Raw genomic sequence first — 22552 nt, 5'->3', positions numbered from 1 at the left:
ACAGGTTCACAAAAAGGATTATTCATTGATTTTTTTCTTCAGTTTATCTGTGAGTCCCACTTTTTCTGCATTCAAGAATAGATCTGTAATTCCAATGAATTTGCAGGAACTCCAATTGCTATAAATATTAGCGACAGGAACTTCCTGTCCTCGGTCACATTAACACTTCCCAAGCAGAGAGCACTTTGACAACAGTGTAACTTTTTCTAAAGCCAGGACAACCATCAGTGGCAACAGCATTGTTCACTTCTAGTTATAAACAATGAAATAATGTGTGACCTGTCAGCTCATTCATGGTTGCAGCACAGGTTTATTTGTATCTTAAAAGAAACAGAATACTGAAAGTACCCAATTGATCTATACAATAGTGTTTCCATTGTTTATTAAAGAAAGAGTGAAATAAAAACAGAAAATTCTGGAAATACACAGTCTGTTTGGCAGCATCTGTGGAAAGAGAAACAGAGCGCTGAATTTTCTCGGCCCTTTGGAAGTGGGCCAGGAAGCGGGAGGATCACAATATTGAGTCGGAAGCCATTGGGACGGAGGGCTAGATCTAGGTCTTCTCGCTAGATCCGGATATTGCGAAGGTTGGCTGGCATGGTGGGAGGCCGTCGCGCTTCCATGAGGTGGTCAGGTAATTAAGCTTGTTGACAAGGGCTACCTATGGAAGACCCATGGCTACTGACTCCTGTGAGGAACCCTAGCACTGATGCAGAGGCGAGATACAACATCTGCTATGGCACAACTCGAACAACCATCGAGCAGGCCATGGGGCTTCTTAAGATGCGGTTCTAATACCTAGGTAGATCTGGGCATGGTACCTCCTCCGACGATCAGGGTATGGAGGAAGATGATGACCAGGCGCAGGATGCTGCGGAGCCTCGGGAACCACAGACAAGCACCATGTTATACACGCAAGGAATGCTCAGGAGCTGCACGTACAGGAACAGTTCACATGATCCTTACTGACAGTCCAATAAAGCTTCAGCATCTGCAGCCCTGGTGCCACCTCATTCATTAACCTAACCATTTACCTGGTTCCAGGTAGACTGGACGCTGTAGCATGGGGAGTGCCCTGACCCCACATGATGTGCTACCACCCATTAAACTCTTTGACAGAGCCAGGGTGCTCCAGAGGTATAGATGGCCCCCAAGAGATGCAACGATAACTCAGGCTATGCCACATCAGAAATTTAATGGCGTTACAAATGTTTTCAAGGCTTCAAGAATCAAAAAGAAGAGTAACTCATGAACCTGAGTGCAGCCAGGTGCTCTTCTTAAATCTCTTCCGTGTGCTCCTACATGGTACTACCCCCGCACTGTCAGCTGTGGTGGAGGCAGACTGCTGAACTTGATTGGGATGGCCTTGGCCATCTTCTTCTGGCTGCCTCAGGCCTGGAGGGCCCTGGCATATTGAGGGCCTCCTGCAGAAGTGCAGGAGTCTCCTCTGTCATCAGGGCTGAGTGAGGCACTGACAGAGGGGCTGGAGAGCCACTGTCCACAATGAGCGCACTGAGGAGCCCCCACATGAATCAGGTAGATGCTTCTCCTCCCTTTCAAGGCACACCTGTCCCTCCCTGCTCACCTGAGGAGTGCGAGGACCTGGCAGTGAGTTCGGGAGCCTCCACCCCCACCCCCGATCTCATCCAACCATTGCTGCATGAGGCTCATGGAGGTGGCGATGGTTCGCAGGTCTGCGTGTATCTACGGAATCCACTGAGTGGTCTGCTGGCTATGGATCTCCATGGAGGGTTGCCAATCTCTCCATGGATGAAGCCATGTGCCCATACGCCAGAGACATGGCGGCACTCATGATCTGGATGGACTCCTCCATTTTCCATGCCAGGATGAGCATAGACTCTGGAAGCTTCACCAGATGTTGCCTCACCTCTCATTGCAGCTCCAGGATCTGCCACTTTTTTAGTTTTAGTTTTAGAGATACAGCACTGAAACAGGCCCTTCGGCCCACCGAGTCTGTGCCGACCATCAACCACCCATTTATACTAATCCTACACTAATTCCATATTCCTACCACATCCCCACCTGTCCCTATATTTTCCCTACCACCTACCTACACTAGGGGCAATTTCTAATGGCCAATTTACCTATCAACCTGCAAGTCTTTGGCATGTGGGAGGAAACCGGAGCACCCGGAGGAAACCCACGCAGACACAGGGAGAACTTGCAAACTCCACACAGGCAGTACCCGGAATTGAACCCGGGTCGCTGGAGCTGTGAGGCTGTGGTGCTAACCACTGCGCCACTGTGCCGCCCCAATGACTTCAGATGACTTCAGAGGCATGTCATCAGCCTGAGGTTCTGCATCACCCTGGCCTCTTACAGTCCAACAAGTGTCAGTGGCCTCAGCTGTCACAGCCTCTTTCAGTTGCTCAGCCGCGTCTGTGGTGTGCTTACCAGTTTGTGACCCCAGATCTACTCATGAACTCAGACCCACTGATGTTAGAGTATCTGTGCTGGGTGGAAGGTGCAGGGGAATGATGTAACGGTGCATCCTCTGAGTCTCCCTCCTCTTCCTCAGAGATGGATGGCTATCCTCTGGTCTCTTGAGCTGTCTGCTCTTCCATTTAACCTGTGTGAGAGAGAAGAGTAATTGAGGATGAAGAACATTTCATTACATCCTTCAGTCCACTCCTAAAGCTGGATTTTAAGAGCCGGCTAGCAAAAGAAAATGGCGGACCACGCACTGCTGAGCTGCCGCGATCTACTGCGCGGCGTCTCATTTTAATACCTGGGTCAGCCGCACCTCCCCAGTCACGTGGACGGGGTGGGCTGTCCGACGCTGGCAATGGCATCAGCTGCCCGTGCACAGGTGCTGGCTCTATTTTTAAACGGCAGCCAGCCCTGTCGGTAGGTTTAAATTTTTAAAGAGACACCTCCCTGCCCACTGAAATGCCCCTTTCCCACCCCCCAATAACAATAAAGCTAAGTATCTGCCCTTCCCCCCCAAAAAACACTTACCTTACAAATATGACCTTCCGCACCCCACCACCCCGAACTGTACAAAGTTCACAGTTTACCCCTTTCCGCTCTCCCTGACACTCATGATGATGATTTGACCCCTTCCCCCACTCCTGGCACGAAAAGTCTTAACTCCCCCACCCCCGCCTTCCCAACAGTGTCACACTTGCTTTCCCCAGATGGGGAAGTGAAGGCGCGGGAGTGCTGGCCGCCACACGGAAGATTGCGGCAGGCCTGTAAGATGGGAGGTAAGTTTATTTAAATGTATTCATGGTGCCCATTTCAATATGCGAAGCCTGGTCCCATCGCCCAGCGGCGGTGGTGGGGGGGGAGCCGCCACAGAGCCTCGCCACCGCTGGGAAGATCGGGCCCGGCTCCCTTGGCGTCGGACTCTGTGGCGGCCCTTTGCCGAATGACCTTCCACGCCCCTCCCATCCCACGAAGTCCAACGTCGGGAGCCCTGTAAAATCCAGCCCCTAGTGTGGAAATCCATGTGATCAGTAGTGGACACATGTGCGCTATGCCTTGTGTTAACTAGAAGCTCTCTTGTGCCCATCCATTAGACCACTCACTCTCTTGTCTCTTGGATGGATCACCATCCAAGATAGAACAGCCCCCATGCTATCTGCCAAGGTCCAGTGTCTCCTTCTCACTGGGGTCAGGATTAAGAGTTATGGGACACCAACTCCTGTCTTCGCTCTTTCCCGGGTGTTGTGGGCTGTGTTTTCCTGCCAGCACACAGATGACCATTGTGAGTCACCCGACAAAGATGTACGCATATCCCTATGATGCTGGTCATCTGACTGCCCATGGTGATCCCACAGGTCTACATTTTGCATGCAACCATTCAGAAGCAACAATGCAGAACTCAGCTGAGAGGGTCTGGGGCCATTAATTGATATGCTGCCATGCCTGCCACAACCAATGCTGCTGCCTGGCCCCCATTGCCAGGAACTGGGTTGGCATCCCTACGCTAACTTGCTCACCCTCACACCTCACCACATAGAAGGACATGACACATTGTGGTGCATCTACCTTGACTGACCTCATGAGGTTATTCACCCTCTTGCGACACTACAACCAGGATCTAGGGCAACCCCATGGCTGCTTACCTCCTCTGCAAACTGCATCCAGGATTTTTTGGTCTGGCGGGCAGGTCTTCTCCTCCTCCCATCCCAGGGGAAGAGGACCTCCCGTCTTGCCCGAGCAGCCTGTAGGAGAACCTGCAGGGAGGCATCTATAAACCATGGAGCCACGTGGGATTTTGCCTCTGCCGTTGTTGCAGTGGCCTGCTTTCTGCTTCTGACCCTCTGAGTCTTTGCTGCTTCAACAATTGAAAAGAGTGCTGGCAGCCCTTTTAGAATGGTTCCGGCACTCCCAGCAGCGTGACCTCACACCATCAATGGCGCGGGACCATAGGCAGTGCCGAAAAATTCAGCCCAGAGTTAAAAGTTCAGGTTGATGACCTTTCGTGAGGTCATCAATTACTACTATTGTTATTAAAATAGAAGGAATGTATCTGAGTCAAGGCTGGAATGCCAACTTGAGATTGTTTCTATGGTGCCTATAATAACAAAAATGTACAGCTGATCTTTTCATGTACTAAAGCTATGCAGCTAATCCTTTGAAGTCAACACAGAAGCACACCACTGCTTTATCACTGAAAAGACTTATGAAGAATTCACTCACAAAGAACTAACTTAATAAACTTTTTCTCTGACCTTACTGCAATAGTTCAATGGATCCACCCATTGATTCCTGGGATGAGAGGGTTGTCCTGTGAGGAGGAATTGGGTAGAATAAGACTATACTCTCTGGAATTTACAAGAATGAGAGGTGATCTCATTGAAACATATAAAATTTGAAAGGGCTCTGGGAGGGTAGATGCTGAGAGGTTGTTTCCCCTGGCTGGAGAGGCTAGAACTAAGGGTCATAGGATAAGAGTCGGTCATTCAGGACTGAGGTGAGAAGAAATTTCTACACTCAGAGGGTTGTGAATGTTTGGAATTCTCTACCCCAGAGTGCTGTGGATGATTAGTCATTCAGTATATTCAAGGCTAGGATTGGTAAATTTTTCTTTTATTCATTCATGAGATGTGGGCATCGCTGGCCAGGCCAGCATTTATTGCCCATCCCTAATTACCTTTGAGAAGGTGGTAGTGAGCTGCCTTCTTGAACCACTGTAGTCCATGTGGGGTAGATACACCACAGTGCTGTTAGGAAGGGAGTTCCAGGATTTTGACCCAGCGACAGTGAAGGAATGGCGATATAGTTCCAAGTCAGGATGGTGTATGACTTGGATGGGAACTTGCAGGTGGTGGTGTTCCCATGTATTTGCTGCCCTTGTCCTTCGAGTTGGTAGAGCTCGCAGGTTTGGAAGGTGCTGTCTAAGAAGCTGCAGTGCATCTTGTAGATGGTACACTTGCTGCCACTGTGCGTCGCTGGTGGAGGGAGTGAATGTTGGTGGATGGGGTGCCAATCAAGCGGGCTGCTTTGTCCTGGATGGTGTCGAGCTTCTTGAGTGTTGTTGGAGCTGCACCCATCCAGGCAAGTGAAGAGTATTCCATCACACTCCTGACTTGTGCCTTGTAGATGGTGGACAGGCTTTGGGGAGTCAGGAGGTGAGTTACCCGCCTCAGGATTCCTAGCCTCTGACCTGCTCTTGTAGCCACGGGATTTATATGGCTACTCCAGTTCAGTTTCTGGTCAATGGTAACCCCTAGGATGTTGATAGTGGGGGATTCAGCGATGGTAATGCCGTTGAGTGTCAAGGGGAGATGGTTAGATTCTCTCTTGTTGGAGGTGGTCATTGCCTGGCACTTGTGTGGCGCGAATGTTACTTGCCACTTCTCAGCCCAAGCCTGAACATTGTCCAGGTCTTGCTGCATTTCTACACGGACTGCTTCAGTATCTGAGGAGTCATGAATGGTGCTGAACATTGTGCAATCATCAGCGAACATCCCCACTTCTGACCTTATGATTGAAGGAAGGTCATTGATGAAGCAGCTGAAGATGGTTGGGCCCAGGACACTATCCTGAGGAACTCCTGCAGTGATGTCCTGGAGCTCAGATGATTGACCTCCAACAACCACAACCATCTTCCTTTGTGCTAGGTATGACTCCAGCTAGCGGAGGGTTTTTCCCCTGATTCCCATTGACCTCAGTTTTGCTAGGGCTCCTTGATGCCATACTCGGTCAAATGCCACCTTGATGTCAAGGGCAGTCACTCTCACCTCACCTCTTGAATTCAGCTCTTTTGTCTATGTTTGAACCAAGGCTGTAATGAGGTCAGGAGCTGAGTGGCCCTGTCGGAACCCAAACTGAGCGTCACTGAGCAGGTTATTGCTAAGCAAGTGCTGCTTGATGGCACTGTTGATGACAACTTCCATCACTTTTCTGATGATTGAGAGTAGGCTGATGGGGCGGTAATTGGCCGGGTTGGACTTGTCCTGCTTTTTGTGTACAGGACATACCTGGGCAATTTTCCACATTGCAGGGTAGATGCCAGTGTTGTAGCTGTACTGGAACAGCTTGGCTATGGGCGCGGCAAGTTCTGGAGAACAGGTCTTCAGTACTATTGCCGGAATATTGTCAGAGCCCATAGCTTTTGCAGTATCCAGTGCCCTCAGTCGTTTCTTGATATCACACGGAGTGAATCGAATTGGCTGAAGTCTGGCATCTGGACTTAAACGGAATGAATAAATATGGGGATATGGTGGGAAAGTGGAGTTGAGATTAAAGATCAACCATGATCTTATTGAATGTTGGAGCAGGCTCCTTGGGCTGTTGGCCTACTCCTGCTCCTATTTCTGATGTTCCTTCCACAAGAAAGCATTACCTGGACCAGAAAACAAGGGACAGTTTGTCCTGTGGCTTCAGCCAATGCTACCCTGTTGCCAGCCAATATAATAGCCCAAATTGATTTGTCTTCTGATTTCCCTGTCTTTTCTACGGGGAAAATTGTTGCTAGCGGTCTGCACCTCCTGTGAGTACCTATCTGAGATTGAAGGAATTAATTGACTCTCCAAAACTTGCTGGATACAAGATTCTACACTGGAAACCTTTTAGCACAAATAAAGTGCATCTAAAGTGTGGAATGATGAAAACCTGAGGGTGGCACCTAGTTTTATAACTTTTCTGAAGAATTCAAATTGAAATAGTTAGCTGGAACCCAGCTGCTCTGCATAAAAAGTTTCTAATTTTAAAAAAAGGTTATTCACCTCTCTCAAGTATATTGATTACTTCTTGAGTTCACTGACTTTTGTCACCCAATTAACAAGCCTTGCGTGACATTGGCAGTGGATTTTCTGGAACAGAATCTTATCAAAGTTAGTTGATGCTGCGTTGATTAAGAACTGGATAATTATCTGGTTAGGAATGGAGGCTATAGCAATAGGTATAGAGTGAAATAACCGTAATATTCTACTGGGCCTGCGGATTTCATCTGTGGAGGGCAACTAGCCAGGATTTGAATTGAGGCAAGGCTGGGATGGAGTTTTATTAGACTATCTTTGGAGATCAAGGAGTACCTATGCCGATTGTTCCCTCTGAAAGGGCAGGTTGTACATAGTCTGTGAAAGTACGAGATTTTATGATCCTTTTTCATTGCAGGCTGTTCTTGCGTTCTGATAAAGATGTGCAGTGCCGCAAGATTGGCATCTCTGAGGTTTGGCATGTGTTTAATGTAACTGCTATAAATTATCCTTTCAACTTTTCTTTTGCCAAAGACCAGAAAGAGGAATGAATGAATTTGCCCCAAACTTTTAAGGTAGGATTGCCAACTCCTGGTTGGATGTAATCCTGGAGGCTCATTAATATGACCATTCCCCTCCCACTGCCTTGCTCGGCCAAAGAGCCTTTTCTTCCATCTCCAATAATTTTATAACTAGTAAACAAAAGTGTTCAAAAATGTAAAAGACACACAGGGCTGGATTTTGTGCCCATGGCGGGACTCCCGGCACCGAGCAGAAATGACAGGAGTACCATCTTGGTCAGCTGGAGTCCCCATGGAATGATTCTGCTGTGCCAGGCCAATTAACAGCCCTGTGCCGGGATCTCCGTCCCTTTAAATATGGGGATCCTGCCTCCAAGAGCTGCCAGTCACTCACAGGGCCTGCAGTTCAGTAGTATCAGCAATGCCACCGGGAGTGGTGGCCACGACCAGTATTGCAGAGGCATTGGACCAAGGCCCAGCGCTGGAAACCCAGATCCAAGGTAAGTGAGGTGGGACTGCCAAGGCCAGACCAACAGGGGAGAGGGAGGGTAGTGTTAAGTGCATGTGGAAAGGGGTTCAGGGAGTTACAGGTTTTTCCAGCAGGGGCCCTCCGTGGGCCCCAGACTGCCCACAGAGGAGCCCCCCTCCCGCCAAGCCCATAGGACGGTGCCTCATTTTACCGGGCAACCCCCCCATGTGGCGGAGGCCCCCTCCCACCACTGGTTAAATCTCAGCGGCAGCAGCAAGAGGCCTTAAGTGGCCGCTAATGGGCCACTTAAAGGCCCTAATTGAGCTCTGGGCAGGAAGGCTGTTTTTGGCTTATCCTGCTCCCAACAAAATAGCGTTGCCCTCCGCAAGCCCCCAAACCTCCACCCCACCTCCTGCCACAATTCTATGGACCCATCTGCCTCCGAACCTATCTCGGGGAGCCCATAAAATTCAGCACATAGATTTTTTATGCCTCTATTATTGGCAATATATTTGGAACAAAATTATTGTTCTGTTTCTATGTAATAAATCCACATGCACTTCTGTTTCACAGAATTTTCCAATGCCAATTTTGTTTAACAAAGAAACAGAGACATTTGAAATAGTTGACAACGCCAAGAAAAATCTGTTGAGGAAGTTGAAAAGTCTGGTACGTGCTTATACTCCTGTAGACCCCATCTACAATGTGACAATAAAATCCAAAGAAAAACATCCTCTGTTTGAACCAAAAATCACTGCTCTGGATCTGACATTTGAAAACAACTTCATTGTAAAGGTAGGTAGATAATTAACATTGTCATTATGTCTCTCGGTATGTTTGCCAGGGATAGCGTATTTAAGGATAACAAAAAAAAAACTACAGCAGAAATCTCAGTTTAAAAACAGAAATTGCTGTGAATGTGCCACATTTTAAAGAGAAAGATAGGTACAGATCATGGATATTACCCTTCATCAGAAGCAGCAAACAGAATATAGCATTGGCTGCAATTTTGCAGTGGAAACGATGGTGAATCTGGTATGATTTGCCATCATTACTCCTTTGAAATCGACAGCAACTTCTGGAGTCTGTATCTGTACAGTTAAATGTAGAAGTTGCTGTCAGTGATGCTACGCTTTTCCAAAGGGTGAGCAGTTGAAGTCCCCCACACTGCAATCAAATAGAAATCACTGAACTGACGTCAGTGGTAGGGAAGCTGCTGGAGAAGATACTGAGGGATAGGATCTATTCCCATTTGGAAGAAAATGGGCTTATCAGTGATAGGCAACATGGTTTTGTGCAGGGAAGGTCATGTCTTACCAATTTAATAGAATTCTTTGAGGAAGTGACAAAGTTGATTGATGAGGGAAGGTGCTGTAGATGTCATATACATGGACTTCAGTAAGGCGTTTGATAAGGTTCCCCATGGTAGGCTGATGGAGAAAGTGAAGTCGCATGGGGTCCAGGGTGTACTAGCTAGATGGATAAAGAACTGGCTGGGCAACAGGAGACAGAGAGTAGCAGTGGAAGGGAGTTTCTCAAAATGGAGACGTGTGACCAGTGGTGTTCCACAGGGATCCGTGCTGGGACCACTGTTGTTTGTGATATACATAAATGATTTGGAGGAAAGTATAGGTGGTCTGATTAGCAAGTTTGCAGACGACACTAAGATTGGTGGAGTAGCAGATAGTGAAGGGGACTGTCAGAGAATACAGCAGAATATAAATAGATTGGAGAGTTGGGCAGAGAAATGGCAGATGGAGTTCAATCAGGGCAAATGCGAGGTGATGCATTTTGGAAGATCCAATTCAAGAGTGAATTATACAGTAAATGGAAAAGTCCTGCAGAAAATTGATGTACAGAGAGACTTGGGTGTTCAGGTCCATTGTTCCCTGAAGGTGGCAACGCAGGTCAATAGAGTGGTCAAGAAGGCATACGGCATGCTTTCCTTCATCGGACGGGGTATTGAGTACAAGGGTTGGCAGGTCATGTTACAGTTGTATAAGACTTTGGTTTGGCCACATTTGGAATACTGCGTGCAGTTCTGGTCGCCACATTACCAAAAGGATGTAGATGCTTTGGAGAGGGTGCAGAGGAGGTTCACCAGGATGTTGCCTGGTATGGAGGGCGCTAGCTATGAAGAGAGGTTGAGCAGATTAAGATTATTTTCATTAGAAAGACGGAGGTTGAGGGGAGACCTGATTGAGGTGTACAAAATCATGAGAGGTATAGACAGGGTGGATAGCAAGAAGCTTTTTCCCAGAGTGGGGGATTCAATTACTAGGGGTCACGAGTTCAAAGTGAGAAGGGAAAAGTTTAGGGGGATATGCGTGGAAAGTTCTTTACGCAGAGGGTGGTGGGTGCCTGGAACGCGTTGCCAGCGGAGGTGGTAGACGCAGGCACGATAGCGTCTTTTAAGATGTATCTAGACAGATACATGAATGGGCAGGAAGCAAAGAGATACAGACCCTAAGAAAATAGGCGACATGTTTAGATAGAGGATCTGGATTGGCGCAGGCTTGGAGGGCCGAAGGGCCTGTTCCTGTGCTGTAATTTTCTTTGTTCTTTGTTCTTTGAACTGACTTTCCCTTTTTTGCTATTAATTTCATTGTAGAAACCCTTGAAAAAGTTATATCTTGTTGATTGAGGTATAACTAGGTTTTTAATGGCCTACTAAATTCATAAATACTGTTGGAAAACCTCTCTGGCCCTGAAAATCTAATTTTATATTTGTGGATTGTCAAATTTCTCCATGTTTAAAGAAATTCCACATACTTTTGAAATAATATATTTTCTAAAGTTTGTTTATGATATTTCAGCTTCTACCTTAATCCCATGTTTATGTCCCAATCATTTATTTCGCTCTCTGTAAAATGTAATTAAAATTGAAGGCTATCTGGGCATTTTACTTCCTGGTTTGTTGGCTTTGAGAATGCTTCAATCTGATTGGCTGCTTTTCCTGTTTGATGACAATGAATAGTAATAATAATCTACTCAGATCTTTCAAATATCTGCAACTCTTTGTTTGGAAAAACTGTAATGTAATAAAGTAATCGAATATGAGCTTTTTTTTATTTTAGTACCTTGATCACGTGCAGGGTATTGCATGGATAAAAAATGAGAGACTCCCAGCGTTCCTTATGAGTGACTGTTACTTTGAGTACAGGTGAAAGCTCCAAATCTTTTTCTATGAGTGATTGTAGTTATATATTTGGTTCTGTACGATGCTACTGTATAGAGTCTATCCAGAGATGTTCTTAGACTGTAGTGTTTAAACAATAATCTTTATTGCATAGTAACTATATGCAGTTTGAACTGCATCTGGGCTCCATGTCAAGAAACTGATATAAAATACCTGAATTTATAAACTCCTTTCAAGACCTCAGGACATTCCAACACGCTGAAGTACTTTTGAAGTATGGTTACTGTTGTAATTGTTACGACCGAAGCAGGAGAAATGCACTGTTAATTCAGTCCCACTACTCCACAGGTCACAGCATATCAATAAATCTTCCCACCTACTGAAGAATAGCCAAATTAGACACTCTATTTAACCCCCAGAATAAAGCAGGTTTCTTTAAACAACAACATTTGATATTATTTGATAGAAAAGAAACAATAAGTCTTAACTACTAATGAGATAAATCTGTATATGAAAAGCTCCTTAGTTCCTTAGCCCTCATGCACACACACACATGTTCAAAAAATACAGTTAACTGGGGAAAAAGGATTTTGGTTTAGAGCTGTTTCTTAGGAATAGAAGGAATAATAAAAATAAATCAGTTTGTCACGTTCTGGTAGGCAATCTTTGGTTGGGTGAAGTGTCCCAGAGTCGAATAGTCAGATGCCACTCGAAGTCTCTCTGGGCGAGATTGATGAACAGTCTTTGATGGGGAGGCCTTCAAGGCAATTTGACTACAGCAGGCATCACATAGGTTTTTTAACAGGGATGTAGCAACAGGTCTGCTCAGGACTCGCAGTAGCAACACAGCAGTAGAAGCTTTATTCAGGTTCCAGGATTTCCCAAAACATAGGAGGCAACAAGAACCACACTGGATGCAGGAATTCTTCAGAGACAGGAGTCAATAGGAATCTGCCACCTTTCAAATGCGGAATTTCTTTTTAAGAGATGCAAGTCTCCTCAACAGAGAGAGGTCTTTTTCTCTAGTCTCCAAGCAGGTCAGGTCTAAGTTTCAAATGCCTGCGCTTTGTCCAACTCACTGGTTTTTAAAAGTCCAAAGAGAAAGCAAAAAGCCTTCCTGAGCCGATCACATGGCCAAACATAGTGTCTCATCTGTCAGTCAAAGTGTTGCTTTGAGGAGGTCAAGTTCCTGGCTGGCTTTCTTGAACCTGCTTGTTTTCCTATTATTGTATACAAAGTCAACATCCAAAAATTCCAGCTTTTTGCAGGTGTCCAAGTCTACTGAAAATCCTTTTTTCAGTTTTCTAAAATACACAGAATTCTAAGGTTTTAGTACAAAAATAAAACCTCTTGTAACACTATATACTCCCCACATTAGCCTGTGTGTCTCCTTTAAAGCCACACTGTACCTGTTCTCAAGTCTCTCCCACATGATCTCTTACCTCATCCGGGTGGGTGGTAATCATTACATTCTCTCGAGATTAACCCTTTGATACCCTTATACTAAAATTGTTGTGGTAGTATTTACCTTGCACAATGATAATCTTGTTTTCAATAAGTTTGAACTAATGTACACTTTATTGTGGTGAAATCCCCTTTTTGGTCCCTAGTAGGCCCCACTGCACCTTTTACCACCTTTTTACTATTTATATGCCTATAGAAAGGTTCTCAATAGTATTTTCTATCTGTCGTAAGCACACTTTTTCTTATCTTAATCGCTATCTCTTATGGCATCCATGGAGCCTTGAATTTGTTTACTGTACCTTTCCCCTTCAAGGGAACTTACCTTGACTGTGCCCGAAATATCTCTCCTTTGAAGGTAGCCTATTGTTCAGTTACCTCTTTTCTTGCCAAACTTTGACTCCAGCTTATTCGCCCCAGCTTGTTCTTACCCCATTAAAGTTGGCTTTCCCCCAGTTCATTAAGCTTACTCTGGATTGTTCATTGTCCTTTTCCATAGTCAACTTAAACCTTATGATACAATGATCACTGTCCCCTAAATGTTCTCCTACTGACACTTGATCCATTTGGCCCACCTCATCCCCAAGAATCAGGTCCAGCAGTGCTACCTTTCTTGTTGGACTAGAAATATACTGCTGTAAAAAATTTTCCTGAACACACTCTAGGAACTCTTGCCCCTCACTGCCCTTTACACTATTATCCCAGTCTATGTTTGGATAAAGTCCCCTAATATTACTACCCTATAATTTTTGCACCTCTCTGTAATCTCCTTGCAAATTTGTTCCTCTACATCCTTCCCACTAGCTGGCGGCCTATGGACAATACCGAGCAAATGTAACTGCACCTTTTTTGTTTCTTAGCTCTAGCCAAATAGATTCTGTCCTCGGCCCCTCTGGGACATCCTTTTTCTCCAGCACTGCAATGGTCTTCTTAATCAACACCACCACCCCTCCCCCTTTTTTCCCTTTCCTATCTTTCCTGAACACCTGTATCCAGGAAAATTTAACATCCAGCCCTGCCCTTCTTTGAGCCAGGTCTCTGTTATAGCCACAATATCATATTTCCACAAGGCAATCTGCGTCTGTAACTCTCAAACTTATTAGCAACACTTCGTGCATTCACATATATGCACATTAACCCTAATTTAGACTTTATTACTTTCTCCCTTACTCTGACCCCACCTAATAACTTACTATTCCCTTCTCTAGTGCTATCTATCTCTACCAGTATTCTGTGCACATTGGTATTCCTCTCTAATACTTGCTCCTGGTTCCAACACCCCTGCCAAATTAGTTTAAACCCCCTCAAAAGCACTAGCAAATCGCCCCGCAAGGAAGTTTGTCCCAGTTCTGTTCAGATGCAACCTGTCTGGCCCGTGCAGGCCCCACCTTCTCCAGAATTGGTCCCAGTGTCCCAGGAATCTAAAGATCTCCCTCCTGCACCATCTTTCCAGCCATGCATTCATCTGCTCTATCCTCCTATTTCTATACTCACATACAAGTGGTACTGGGAGCAATTCAGAGATTACTACTTTTGAGGTCCTGCTTGCTAATTTCTTACCTAGCTTACTAAACTCTTTCTGCAGGGCCACATCCCTCTGATGTGACACCAGCTGCTGCTTAAGTTCCGAAACCCAGAGCTCAAGCTGCTGCAACTGACAACACTTCCTCCACTTATGGTTATCCAGGATCCCCTGGAACTGCCCCATTCTTGCTCCATTTCCATCCACCACCATTTTGCTGGAAGCCACTCCATTGGCTGCCCTGGTGCCCACCTGTTTCAGGCTGAAGCCTCAATCAAATGTGCTATTTGGGATTCTCTGATCTTTGGGACCTTGACACAATCTTTACGTATCAGTGGGTGGAGGATGTCTGTTTGGTGCCAGATGGTTTAATCAGAGGCTAGTCTATAAAATGCTAGAGTGACCACCCAGAGGGTGGTGATTCACCCAGAGGGTGGTGATGGTCTAGAACTCACTGCCTGAAAGGATAGTTGAGGCAGAGACCCTCAACTCATTCAAAAGGAGTCTGGCTAAGCACCGCAAGTGCCGTAAGCTGCAGGGCTATGGACCAAATGCTGGAAGGTGAGATTAGAATAAGTGGATCATTTTTCGGCCGGCACAGACACAATGGGCCAAGTGGCCTTTTTCTGTGCCTTAAACTTTCTGTGATTTCTATGCTCCTCCTGGTCCCACATAAAAGTTCTGACCTACAGCTGGCACACCCCCCCCCCCCCCCCCCCCACAATGATCTCTCCCCTCCAAAGAATACCATTTTGATTTGACTCTGCATTGGAGCTTCCAGAATTCACAACTCCCCCTTTTTTTCTGCAACCAATGAGAGTGCTGGAATAGTACTCATAGCTCACTAGTCTCATGTAAATGAGACCCTTCCCTCAGAATAGCTCAACTCTTTGGGCAAGGATTGACCCCATCTACTTTTCCATCAAAATGAAAAGAAGAAAATACCCTACACCCTTTCTCCAGAACTCTTAGATATGATTCTCAACCAGATACAGGACATCACAGCCATATAAAAAGAAAGACTTGCATTTATATCGCACATATCCCACATGGACTGCAGCGGTTCAAGAAGGCAGCTCACCACCACCTTCTCAAGGGCAATTATGGATGGGTAATAAATGCTGTCCTAGCCAGAGACGCCCACATCCCATGAACGAATATAAAAAACATTTCATGACCACCAGACTTCTCAAAACACTTTACAACCAATTAAGTGCTTTTGAAGTGTAGTTGTAATATAGGAAATGTGGCAGCCAATTTGCACACAGTAAACTCTCACAAACAGAAATGTGATAATGACCAGATAATCTGTTTTGTGATGTTGATTGAAAGATAAATATTGGCCAGGATACCAGGATAACTCCCCTGCTCTTCTTTGAAATAGTGCCATGGGGACTTTTACATCCACCCAAACAGGCAGATGGGGCCTCAGTTTAACATCTCATCTGAGAGATTGCACCTCCAAAAATGCAGCACTCCCTCAGTACTGCACTAGAGTGTCAGCATAGATTCTTGTGTTCAAGAACTGGAATGGGACTTAAACTCAGAATGTTGTGAATCACAGATGAGAGTGCTGCCAACTGAGCCATGGCTGACACTTGAATGCTATAGAGAATGTCTGCGTGGGTTTCCGCCGGGTGCTCTGGTTTCCTCCCACCTCCAAAGACTTGCAGGTTGATAGGTAAATTGGCCATTGTAAATTGCCCCTCGTGTAGGTAGGTGGTAGGAGAATGGTGGGGATGTGGTAGAGAATACGTGGTTAATGGAGGATTAGTATAAATGGGTGGTTGTTGGTCAGCACAGACTCGGTGGGCCGAAGGGCCTGTTTCAGTGCTGTATCTCTAAATAAAAATAAAAAATAAATAAAATATATGGAACTAACAATATGGGCAAGGTATTGAAAACAAATTAATGTATTATTCAATTATACTTCACAAGTGCAATGAAATATACCAAATTTATTCACAATGTCCTTCTCATGAACCATTAAAGCATAAGAACATAGGAACATAGAAACAGGAGGAGGCCATTTAACCCCTCGAGACTATTCAATGAGATCATCACTGATCTGTGAACTAACTCCATACATCTGCTATTATCTCATATCCTTTAATACCTTTGGTTAAAAAATATCTATTAATTACCGATTCACAATTAACAATTGACCTAACATTAACTGCCATTTGTGGAAGAGAGTTTCAAACTTGTAGCACCTTTGCTGTAGAAGTATTTCCTAACTTCACTCCCAAAAGGCCTGGCTTTAATATTTAGGCTATGTTGCCTAGGTCTAGAGTCCTCAATCAGCAGAAATAGTTTCTCTCAATTTACCCTATCAGTTCCCCTTAATACCTTGAAAACTTTGCTCAAATCACCCCTTAACCCTTTAAATTTCAGGGAATGCAACCCTAGTTTGTTTAATCTCTCCTCATAATTTAACTTTAAGTCCAGGTATCGTTCTGGTAAATCTACACTGCACACTCCCTTCAAGGCCAATATATCCTTCCTAAGGTGTGGTGCCAGAACTGAGCACAGTACTCCAGGTGCAGTCTGACCAGGGCTGTGTATAGCCAAAAGGATAACTTCTACCATCTTGTATTTTAGTTCCCTAGATATAAAGGCCAGAATTTCATTCGCCTTTGTGATTATTTTCTGTCCCATAATATTTTAATGATCTGTATACCTGAACCCCTATGTCTCTTGGGACCGCTACTATTTCTAGCTGTTCACCGTTTAAAAAATACTCTGATCTGTCCTTTTTAGGTCCAAAATGAATGACCTCACACTTGCCTACATTGAAATACATTTGCCAATGTTTTGCTCATTCACTTAATCTATTACTATCACTTTATAATTTTATGTTTCCGTCTTCACTGCTTACAATGCTACCTATCTTTGTGCCATCAGCAAACTTGGATATGTGGCTTTCTATCCAATCATCTAAGTTGGTGAATAGTTGAGGCCCCAACACAGATCTTTGCAGGACCCCATTAGTCACATCCTGCCAATTGGAGTATCTACCCATTATCCCTACTCTGACTCCTGCCACTCAGCCAACTTCCTGACTATGTCAATAATTTGCCTTCAATTCCACCTCCATCAACTTTAGCTAACAATCTCTTAAGAAGTATTTATTGAATCCTTTCTGGAAGTCCATATAAATAATATCCAAGGACATTTCCTTGTCCACTATTTTAGTCACCTTTTCAAAAAATTCATCCAGGCTTCAGGCTTGATCTACCCATTACAAACCCATGCTGGCTCTTTCAATGAGCTGAAAACTTTTAAGATGTTCAGTCCCTCTATCCTTAATTATAGACTCCAGTAATAGAACAAGTTAATCCCTACAGCAACATGGCAATAAATTTCAAACAGCTTTTAATATTGTGAACCAATTGTGTGGAAAATTTTAACTATAATAATTTGAGAACGTACTCAAAACACAATGGCTCATGGGTCAGTAAACAGCATCAGAAAACTCCTTCACCATGCTCCTCTCCAACTAGATAAGAAACTTTGAACAGCTTTAAAATGTTGGCTTTATTCTTTCAGAATGAATAATTATTTATACATCATGAATTACTCTCACAGTATATTGTAGCTCCTACAGAGCTCATTACAATCGTGAATACAATTTAATATTTTGCTCTCTCCTGCAGTGTGGCATATCACTAAATTTAACTTCAGGCATTATTCATATTTGTACTGTAAAGAGAGAAATTGTAAATATATAATGTTGCACAAAGTAGTTTGTTGATGTTTAGTATCTAAAAAAGAAAGGAATTGTTTTTAGTCACATAAATATCATCTGCTTGACGATGTCTTTGTTCTTAATATCAATTACAGGCTTGCAAAGTTGCTGTCTCAGTTAGAATGCAGCACTGGACCTGGTATACCACAAATAGATCCTGCTTACCGCCCATGGGATATTGAAAAAGAAGAAGAACCCATGTCTAAAATTGTAGACGAGGTTGAAGCTACCACAGAAGAGGTGTATATCGACCATGAAGAGGGAAATGATCTGGTGTCAGTGCACAGCGAGGCAAGTTTGCCAATGACATCTGTGTTGCTAAGTCATCGAACGGTGGCTCTGTTTTTGAATTTAAGCTTAATCTTACACTTATAGTATAATAATGGAGTAAATGCCAACAAAAATGTAATTCTGACAATTGTCATAAAATCTAGATTTTCAAGAGATTTGTTCAATTTAAAATACCTGCTTATTTTGGATTTTCAAAGTAATTTGAACAAAGGTGTTCATAATTATGCACAAAGATAGATTAGGTGTCACACAAGTATATAATAGAGGAATACATAGGTCTTGACTATCCACCACAGTAACTGGGAAAGCAGAAATTGCGATCCACCAGGGAGTGAGAGACTGATCCTACTGGAGTTCTGGGGGTAGCGGGGAGATTCCGACCAAATCCCACCAAGACTGTCATTTCAGCCTTCCACCTGAACAATACAAAGGCCAGGGAAGAACTTCAAGTCCAGTCTACAGCCGACCACTCACCCACAACCCAACGCCAAAATACCTTGGCATCACTCTTGACTGTACATTAACCTACCGGAAACACCTCCAGAACACCAGAGCCAAAGTCAAGACGAGAGTGAATCTCATAAGGAAACTGGAGGGTACCACCTGGGGCAGCAGAGCCAACTCATTACGCACTGCTTCACTCTCACTTGTCTACCCAATCCAGTACTGCTGCTCAAGCTGGCTCAGGAGCTGCCACCCAAACATGGTAGATATCCACCTCTGGGAAATCATGAGGATTATTCATGGAACATTGAGACCAACACAGCTCAAGTGGCTTCCTGTGCTAGCACACATTGAACCTCCTGATGTCTGCAGGGGAAACATTCTCCTCAAAGAACACCACCGGCTGACATTTAATGAAGCATTCCCATTGATACAGGACCTCAAAAAAAAACATGCACTCGCCTGAAATCTTGCAGCCCCTACAGGAACACACTCCACACCCTACAAACTGACGACAGCCCCATCTCTCAATGGTGCACCTGCTGGTTGACCACTAACATCACCAACCGCAACCTGGTAACTGACCTGAGAAATGAAGTCCCAGATTTCAACCTCCCACGGAAAATCTAGACAACCCTCAACCACTTGAGGATGGGCCAGGGAGGATGTGGCCACTTGCTCCACAAGTGGAACATGAGGTCCAGCTCGAATTGTGACTGTGGCCATCCAAGTCAGACCATCATCCACATATTGAACTCTTGCCCTGAGAGATCCATTCCTGGTGCCATCACAACCATTCACACGGCATCAGCTGAAACCATTGAATGGATTGCGAACCTCAGCATCAAACTATAACTTCTTCCCCAGCCACATAAACATATGTATTACAACAAATGGGTGTCTCAACCAGTGTTGAGGAATCTTGGGTGCCAACTGGGTGGGGGAGCAAAATGTTGCAATGAAAAACTGCATGACTGATGCACCAAAGAAAGAACGTGTATTTATATAGAACCTTTTCTAACCTCAATGTCAAATAGTGCTTCACAGTCAATACAGTACTTTTGCAATATTATTCTTGTTGTCATGCAAGATGCACCGCTGCTAATTTGTGCACAGCAATATCCCTCTAACAGAAATTAGGTAAATGGCCAGATGATTTCAGTGGTGCTTATTAAGAGATAACTGTTAGCCAAGGCATTGGGACTATACCAGTACTGTTCCTCAATTAGTGCCATGGGATATTTTACATTCAGCTGAGAGGGTAGACAGGACTTTGGTTTAAAGCATCATCCAAAAGACGGGACCTCCAACAACAAATATTCCATTGGCATCACACTAATGTAAGACAGCAGCAGTACTTTACAAATTATGGCATCAGTGAGTTGACCCCAAGTGGTTTAGCCATCCATCATCTGGGTGGATCATATCAAATGCTATCAGGCTTCACTCTCTTATGCCAAAACTCCAAACTACCCCAGCAACATCCTGGAGAGAAAGGCAATCCCTGAGTTATTATTTTTTCCATTAGCAACCATCTTCCTAAATGCCTCTTCCCTGTGACCTCCACTCTCACCTTCAACAACAAGTGCAAGGAGCTCATGGTGGTCTTTGTTATTTGGATTGAGCCATCTGTTCAGCTGCCTCTGCTGCTTCCTCCCCTTCTGCTTGCTTACCAAATCAAACCTCCCCAGGCTCCCTTTGCTAGCTGCGAACCCCCGTGTTTCTCTAGTTTCTCTTCCATGTCCCCTCATGCCCTTTCTGAGCTCACCTCATCCCGCTTCATGGCACTTGACCCCCCCAACTGTCACTAAACCATTGAACTCACCTTTGTGACCTCCATGCTGACTGATGTTGTAAAATGTTTCTCCTACTCAGGTACTGACCCTTTTCAAAACTCTTCTTAAAAGAAAAACACCCTAAACTCCACTATTCTTGTACACACGAGTCCTTCATTGTACTGAATGACATTATCTTGCCAGCATAGAATATGACTGGGGCAGAGGAGGTGAGAGCTACAGTACATTCGATGGATTACACCATTCCATCGGTTCTGCAGCCTATTGCCTGCCCACACTTGTCCCAACAGGAATTCGATGTTGATGATCCTTGGGATGGAGACACAGCATTACTTGGTCCCCACTCCATTTCTCGACTTGCCCCTCCAGTTCCACTCTGCCAGAATTGGTACTTCGGCAACTTCAGTGGCCGTGAGGAAATTTGGGGCTATAATCGATTATACATACCCATGCTAGTCATTGAATCATTATGATGGTTATTTTCATAGAGTGTGATCATCTGGATAGGTTTATCCTTTTACATGATGGCAATGTCATTGTACAAAGTGGTTCACATCTGCCGTAGGGTTAATGACATTGGGAAAGAAAACAAGAATAGATTTTCTTGAGGTTCGAAAGGAGTCAATGTAAGTGGACAGATAGGAACTGAGGACTGGAGTGAAGGACATATTATTGGGAAGAGTGCAAAGAATTTTCAGCATTCACAAGCAGAAAGCAAAGATCCAGATCCTCATAACATAATTATGCTGCTCACAACTCTGTTCAGTTCCTGCTATTACCGAAGATGAATACTTCACATATATTGTTAACCAAATGCATAACCAATTATAACCTTGCTTTTGAGAATATTGTTCTAAATAATTATCACAAGAAACAAATTTGCCTCCTTAGGCTTCTGTTCCCCAAACTGAAGCAATGTTGATAGAAGCAGGGGAAGAAATTCCAATAATTAACATCCCTTCTGAAGGTGACACTAGGAGTGGCATTGAGGCAGCTACAAATCCTTCTGTAACTTCCATGGTGTCTGTGGAAAGCAACAAAATTGGTAAGACACTTAAGGTTATAGTTTACAAAAGCAAAATACTGCTGATGCTGGAAATCTGAAATAAAAATAGAAAATGCTGGAAATACTCAGCAGGTCAGGCAGCATCTGTGGAGAGAAAAACATTTCAGTTCTGTAACCTTGCACCAGAACTGTGAAAAGTTAGAAATTTAATAGAGTTTGAGCAAGTGAAAGATGGGAAGGGGAAAGAAGAACAAAAGGGAAGGTTTGTGATAGGACGGAGGACAGCAGATATTAAATGATAAAAGATTTCAGGGGACAAATAAAGAAACAAAAGATGTGTCTAGATGATGGCTGGCAGGATAGCAGCCATCCGAACACAAAGTAAAGGGATTAAGAAAGAAACAAGAGGGGGAAAAAAAAGCAAAAATAAAAACAACTTTAGAAAGAAAAATGGGGGCAGAGGTTATAATCTAAAATTATTGAGCTCAGTGTTGAGTCCAGAAGGCTGTAAAGTGTCCAGTCAAAATATAAAGTGTTGTTCCTTGAGCTTGCATTGAGCTTCAATGGAACACTATAGCAGGCCAAGGACAGAAAGGTCAGAGTGGGAGCAAGGTAGAGAATTGAAATGGCTCGTGACAGGAATCTTTGGATCATGCTTGCGGACTGAACAGAGGTGTTCGGCAAAGCTGTTACCCAGTCTGCATTTGGACCGCATTGCTACACTGCTATTGACACCTCATCCAGACACATCTTGGGTGACATAATTTTCCTGCAGGTGATTTAGTGAACCATGAATTTGTTGCTAGCAATGGCATGTTATAATAATGTTGCTTTAAAACTTCTTAAGTAACTTAAATCTCTATTTAAAAGGTGCTATTGCCAAAATGTTCTGCAATTCAAATGTCATACAGATCCACTCAACAAAAATTGAGAAAGTATCATTTTACCAATGAGGCCTAATTTTATACCAATCCAAAAGAGTT

The 22552-nt window shown here is 44.3% G+C and overlaps 1 protein-coding gene across 1 annotated transcript in view; it reads left to right on the top strand.

Moving 5' to 3' along the window:
* LOC137370296 (regulator of G-protein signaling 22-like) overlaps positions 1–22552 on the top strand; it is a 163844-nt gene that overhangs the window by 24249 nt on the left and 117043 nt on the right. The window contains exons 4-7 of the mRNA XM_068032675.1: positions 8736–8957; positions 11240–11325; positions 18128–18365; positions 21455–21608. Of these exons, the coding sequence (XP_067888776.1) occupies positions 8736–8957; positions 11240–11325; positions 18128–18365; positions 21455–21608 (700 nt within the window). The remainder of the gene's footprint in view (positions 1–8735; positions 8958–11239; positions 11326–18127; positions 18366–21454; positions 21609–22552) is intronic.

Source organism: Heterodontus francisci, chromosome 5 (genome assembly GCF_036365525.1).
Source record: "Heterodontus francisci isolate sHetFra1 chromosome 5, sHetFra1.hap1, whole genome shotgun sequence".
NCBI lineage: Eukaryota > Metazoa > Chordata > Chondrichthyes > Heterodontiformes > Heterodontidae > Heterodontus > Heterodontus francisci.
Note: the sequence above shows the minus strand (reverse complement) of the source record. Positions and strands in the feature narration are given on the sequence as shown.